This window comes from Berghia stephanieae, chromosome 8 (genome assembly GCF_034508935.2).
Source record: "Berghia stephanieae isolate SIO BIC M18660-M18661 chromosome 8, UCSD_Bste_1.3, whole genome shotgun sequence".
NCBI classification, from domain to species: Eukaryota; Metazoa; Mollusca; class Gastropoda; order Nudibranchia; family Aeolidiidae; genus Berghia; species Berghia stephanieae.
This window is the reverse complement of record NC_088367.1, coordinates 54157288-54163636: the sequence shown is the minus strand read 5'-3', so window position 1 is coordinate 54163636 and position 6349 is coordinate 54157288. Positions and strand designations below refer to the sequence as shown.

At 36.3% G+C, this 6349-nt stretch overlaps 1 protein-coding gene across 1 annotated transcript in view; it reads left to right on the top strand.

The window, feature by feature from the left end:
- Positions 1-6349, top strand: part of LOC144979071 (uncharacterized) — a 26610-nt gene that overhangs the window by 18795 nt on the left and 1466 nt on the right. Inside the window, exons 2-6 of the mRNA XM_078925685.1 lie at positions 502-588; positions 2313-2422; positions 3554-3736; positions 4236-4331; positions 4898-6349. The exon at positions 4898-6349 is cut by the window's right edge and continues 1466 nt beyond it. Coding sequence (XP_078781811.1) covers positions 502-588; positions 2313-2422; positions 3554-3736; positions 4236-4331; positions 4898-5023 — 602 coding nt within the window. The 3' untranslated portion in view covers positions 5024-6349. The remainder of the gene's footprint in view (positions 1-501; positions 589-2312; positions 2423-3553; positions 3737-4235; positions 4332-4897) is intronic.

Here is a 6349-nt window from a genome sequence, read left to right as displayed (position 1 = left end):
TTGGAAACTTCCAATATTGTGATCTTTTTACTGGCATAGTTTCTTAATAAATAGCAATATTTATTTAAACTTGACATGTATTAACTGAAACTTAGTCTTTTTCTTGTTGCTTGTAAATTTTCGAATGTTTCGGATTTTTGCTTCGTATTGAAACAGTATCATCCTTTTTTTCTGGTTTTTTTTTTTTTTCCTCACACCCTATTTTATGATTAACCATAACATCTCTGCAAGTTGCAAGCTCATCAAAATACCATCCATATAGGACAACATCCTTTTCTAATTTTATTTCCCCCTTTCAAACAGTTTAAAAGTTGATTATTTGAAAAATTGTTTTTGGTTTAATCGTTTTTATTTTTTCTATAATTTATATCCATAGGGGAAAAGCCATATGTGTGTTCAGTGCGGGGTTGTGGTAAGGCATTTACGGAGTACAGCAGTTTATACAAGCACCACGTAGTACACACTCATACCAAACCATATACGTGCTGTTATTGTGGAAAGACGTACAGACAGACCAGCACTCTTGCCATGCACAAAAGAAGTTCTCACGGGAAGACCTTCCGTCTGAAGGAGGCACGACAGACAATGGTAACCAATTATTAACGATGACCCGTAATCCCAAACACTCCAACAGAATTATGTCGGTGTAAATCAATGATTTTTCATACCTGACTACTTTTACGGATCATCCGTAATTCTTATGGAAATTTGATGACAGTTACAAACTTACGGAAATGGAAGAAATAGTACAGTTTTTGATTTCACAGCAATTTTGTCGCAGTGTTGGAGAAACTAATTTTATTTTCTTAAGTTACCGCAATTTTAAGGAGAAAAACAATTCTCTTAAAACTATAAAGGCTACTGTTCAATTCCAAATTAAGAAATTAAGGAGCAGGCACCAGTGTAAGATAAAGAACTGAACAAATGTGTATGAAAGGTGTCAGACAAAGCAAGAAAGAAAAATACAAGAAAAAAAAAATATCCCTAAAAATCAGTCAACCTCGACCTAGGAGGTCAAGGTCGACTGATTTTTTGGGATGTTTTTTATTTCTTGTATTTTTCTTTCTTGATTTGTCTGTCACCTTTCATTCTACACACTTGTTCAGTTCTTTATCTTGCTCAATTCCACCTCCCTGGTAGCTAAGTGGATTTCAAACTCAAAATGCTGGCTGAAAACAGCAACGTTTATTTTACTTTTAAATGTTTTTATGTAGCCTTTTTAAATTGAATAGTTTAGTATAACTGAAATTTTACCATTTATTAGTGATGAATTTTGTGTTGCCTACTGATTTTGAAATGTTCAAGTAGGCTGGTTTGACTTTTGATCTAACATGACAAGAAAAATGAGGTTTTAGTTTTTGTCAGCATAAGTAAAGATATTTTGACCTCAATAGAAAATATAGATAAAACCCGTCTCATATATTTTGTACTATAAATTCAAGTGTCAGCATCTCAATCACCCCAACTTATCCCTCTTTGAAGTAGTAGGGGTCACTAATATGGGAAATTATAGCATATAATCGGCAGTCATTAAGCTTAACTTTAAATAAGTGTACAAAATCCTTAAATGCAGTTGTCAAAGATTTGTCTCACACAGAAATCCTTTTGCAAAGTATAGCAGTCAACTGTCCTGATCAAATCGGGACTGTTCTGATTTGGCAATCTGAGAAAGATTTTAAGAAGGAAAAAAATTGGACTGGAGTTGATTTTATTTTTATAAGTTTGAGAGAAAAGGGATTTTAATCCTCTCTAGCTTGGGGTTCTTTAAAATTGTAGCTTCATCATCATATTGAAGAAAAAAAGTGTGACTGTCACATTTTTTGGTATTATGTCAGTGACTGAGTATTTATTGCAGTTCAGGTCAAGTTAAAAGATTTTAAAAATGTAATTTGCTAAAAGTATATGTCGTAAAACTTTTCAAAGGGAAATAAAAAGCAAGATTTTCTGATGTTCTTGATAAACAGTTATTAAATAAGAATAGTTTTGTTAAAGATTAATAAATTGTCCTGGTTTAGTCATGTTTCTTGCCATGACGCATTGGCAAAAACCGTTATGCAAGAGACCCTAGGGGGAGGCAGAGGAAGAGGACAGTAAAGTGCTGGATGTGTTATGTAAAGGAATCGACTAATGAGGGAAGCTGAGGACAGATCTGGATGGCGGGCCCTTTCTGGAAAGTCATCTCTAATGTCTCCCCTATGCCCACTCCAATCAAGAGAATGAGATGGGACGAGGTGAGCTTATCCAAGGCATCAATGTGAATATGTAGTGTTATCTGGTATGTTTCAATTAATTTATTTATTCTTTTAATCCAGATAAAACGGAACCGCCTGTTAAGAAGAAATTAAAACTTGAAGTCAAGGCTAAACCTGATACTGGGAATCAGATTACAGTGTCAGCATCTCAGGGAGGTGCCAGTCAACAGGTAAGGATTTAAACGATTACCTTTTCAATTTCACAAGTGACATCTTTTAAAAAAAAATTGTAAGGCATTATTATATTTTACTTTGCCATTAAACATTTTGATTATTACAGGTTACCTAGATTTGATGGAATTCTGTTGGAAAGGTATCCTTGCTATTAGCTGATGAATTGAGATCAATTTCAAATTTAAAAACTAGACTTTTTCCTGTGTAATAATAATAATAATAATAATAATAATAATAATAATAATAATAATAATAATAATAATAATAATAATAATAATAATAATAATAAAGATAATAATAATGAACCATTTATAAAGTGCACACATCCACTCAAGGGTGCTCAGGGCGCTTTGAAAAAAAAAAGAAGAGTATCAAGATATGTCAATGCACAGCCATATATTTGATTTCATACATTTTACTGTAGTTTTCTTCCCTTTCAATCCTGTAAATGAAAGTAAACAATCCACCATCCATGACAGAGACACCTCTGTGTGTGTGTGTGTGTGTGTGTGTGTGTGTGTATGTGTGTGGTCAGCGATTACAGCTGTCCAGGCTGTAGGAAATGACTATTAATTATATCTGCAGGTAGACTGCATTGATTGTGCATCTTTATCTCTCAGGCTATGGGACCAATGTAGTAAAATCACTGATTTTACACTACACTTTGTTGACCATACAATTTTAGTACAGATATAATGGCTACATTACCTCTCAGGCTATGGGACCAATGTAGTAAAATCACTGATTTTACACTACACTTTGTTGACCATACAATTTTAGTACAGCTATAATGGCTGTGTTTTCATGTACAGGATGGAATAGTTTTCATTGACATAAAGGAATGGCTGGTGTATTTTATTCTTCCTTGAACAATTCATTTTATTTTTTTAAAGATGTCATTTTTATTTTTGCATCACTTTTAGAGATGATATCTTTTTAAAAATTGCCATTCAACCATTTATACTTTGGCCATAAAAAAACTTGCAGAGCTTTATGCAATATTTTACTTTTGAGGCCCCCGATCGACAAACTTGCAGATTTAGAGACCAAAGTGTCGCAACAAATCTTTTGTTGAATCCAATAATAAACAATTTTCTTCTCCCTTTCTTTTTTGTTGATCCTTCCAGCAGGTGGTTTTATTAACAGCACCTCAAGTAGCCCAAGTGACCCCTACCAGCAGCACTAGCAATAATACCATCATCACAACCACAGAACACAACACAACATCAACCACAACCCCCATTCAAGACAACCAGCAGCTGGCCAGTCTGGTAACACTGCAGTCCCCAAATGGAACCCTGTCTTTAGCTGTGAGTAATTGACTTGATAAATTCCTATTTTTATATCTTTAACTTGAACTTTTATTTAGCGCAATATCCACTATATGTGCTCAAAGCGCTTTACAAAAAGATCCCTGGCCAACAACAACACGTAACATTATTTTTCCCACAGAGACAACGCTGTTAACGACCTGGTACTCATTTTATTCCTGAGTACTGCAATTGATGTAACAACCAACAAAAAAACCCCAAAAAACAGCCAACAATAACAACAGCGAAAAAAACCGCCATATCTTGAACCTGAAAGTCCCACGTCCGTAGTAAGCTCAGACAGGAATATCATACATAAATAACACATGGAAGCTGGTGCTTAGATGTTGTTTTTAAGCTTCTCCGCTTAATCAACACACTCACCCGAACTCCCGAGGATGTGCGATTAAGCGGAGACGACTGTTATAATGATTACCATGATAAAGCTGATTGCTGTCAATTCTATATATTGCTAAATGATGTATTTGTGATTTTCCAGGACCTTCAGCAAAGTGGTCTTCATGCCCTCAACTTGGGAGAAGGACATCACCAGGTCTTAGTCGTCACAGATCAGGCTCAGCTAGAGTTATTACAGGTAAAAAACAAACGGAACAATTAAAAATAAATAAATAAAATTCACTTTATTCATCCCCAAGGGGGAATTTTGTTGTAGGATCCATTGGCTAAGGCATTGTACTTACAGTTCCTCCCTCCGAATACCTGGCCTTGGACTGTGACAGATATTGTAAGCGCTTTTGTATAATAAGGGTGTCTGACATATTGCTTGCTCTAAATAAAATGGAATTTAGTTCCATGTCAAACACATTTGTTCGTTCCATGCCAAACGAATGTAGTTCCAGGTCTAATGACTTTAGTTTCATGTCAAATGAATTTAGTTCCATGCCAAACAAATGTAGTTCCATGTCAAACGAACTTAGTTCCAGGTCTGACAAATTTAGTTCCATGTCAAATGAATTTAGTTTCCTGTCTGACAAATTTAGTTCCATGTCAAACGAATTTAGTTCCATGTTGAACTACTGGAGGAATAAAGGAAGCATTATGAAGTACATTGAGCATGTGGAAAACCTAAAAGTAAACTGAATTTTTTTCTATTTTAAAATATATGTTTTGCATAAAATTCCATCATTATACTCATTCCAGCAATTGACCAGTCAGCAGTTAGAATCAGCTGTCAATCAAGTATCCGAGGGAGGAGTGTCAACTAGTCAGGCCGTAGAACAAACCTCCACGGAATCGACTGCTGGAACTGCTTTGCTACTGCAATGATCGTCCGTCTCGTCCATGGTTTCTTGTTTGAGTGATACCGTCCAGTGGTCCTAATGCAATGGGTTTTGGAAGAAAGTTACTACGTACCGTACCGATGTCAAAATATTGCACATGTTATAGTTTGTTTATCTCCTCTATTTATTTATTAATTTATTAATCTGTTTATTTAATCTATCATGAATTTTTTCTTTGTTGGAGTCTATCTACATTTTCATTGTTTGAATCGTTGGTTGATCTGTTCCATGTTACAATCCAATTACTATATTTACCTGGGTGGGGTTCCTGACCTCCCATAGTGGGCAGCTGGGTGGGGTTCCTGACCTCCCATAGTGGGCAGCTGGGTGGGGTTCCTGACCTCCCATAGTGGGCAGCTGGGTGGGGTTCCGGACCTCCCATAGTGGGCAGGGTGGCACTCACTGCCTCTTTTATCCCCCTATATGTTTTCCAACTGGCTTTCTGGGTGGGCAGGGTGGCACTCACTGCCTCTTTTATCCCCCTATATGTTTTCCAACTGGCTTTCTGGGTGGGGTTCCTGACCTCCCATAGTGGGCAGGGTGGCACTCACTGCCTCTTTTATCCCCCTATATGTTTTCCAACTGGCTTTCTGTCTTTGTCTTAGGATGAGATTTCTTGGTTTTGTCCTAACTCTGGCCAGATACCCTGGCTGGGAGGGAGACAGTCAAATGCATAGTTAGGGTTAGAGTTTTGGGCGATGATATTTTTTGTCTTGTAAAGCATCTCTCTGTTATGCACTGTATTATTTTTGTTTTACATATTTGTTATTTGTAAACAATTGGGTGTGTTCCTCTTAGTAGGGACCTGTGCTTTTGTCAGGATGAGACATTTAGATGATCTCCAACTATGTACACTGATTGTGTGCTCTTGGAATCTACATCTGTTACCTATTTGAACAAATTTCCCTTTGTCTTACTTTTTCTTGGGTACTTTATTGGTAATTCTAGAACTTTTTACTTTCCCATTTTATTCCTTTTGACAGGCGCTGCTCTGACCTAAATTTGTTGCAAATGCTGTAAAACCCTTAAAAACAAGACAAACAACTATATTTATGAGGATGAATAATTTTCACAATATAATTTTAGAAGAAAATTGCTGTTTTGAATCATTTGGTCACATCTTACATTCATGGAATTTCATGGACATGTTTTCTCTATTACGAAAATAACACAAAATGAAGGGAGTAGGAAAGTGCCAGAAGACATCAGAAAATAAAAACTTTGCCGCGGCGATGGGGGCTCGAACCCACAACCTTACTGGTACAACAACTCCGCCTGGCTCATACGGTAGAGTCAAGGTCTCCTTGGCCAG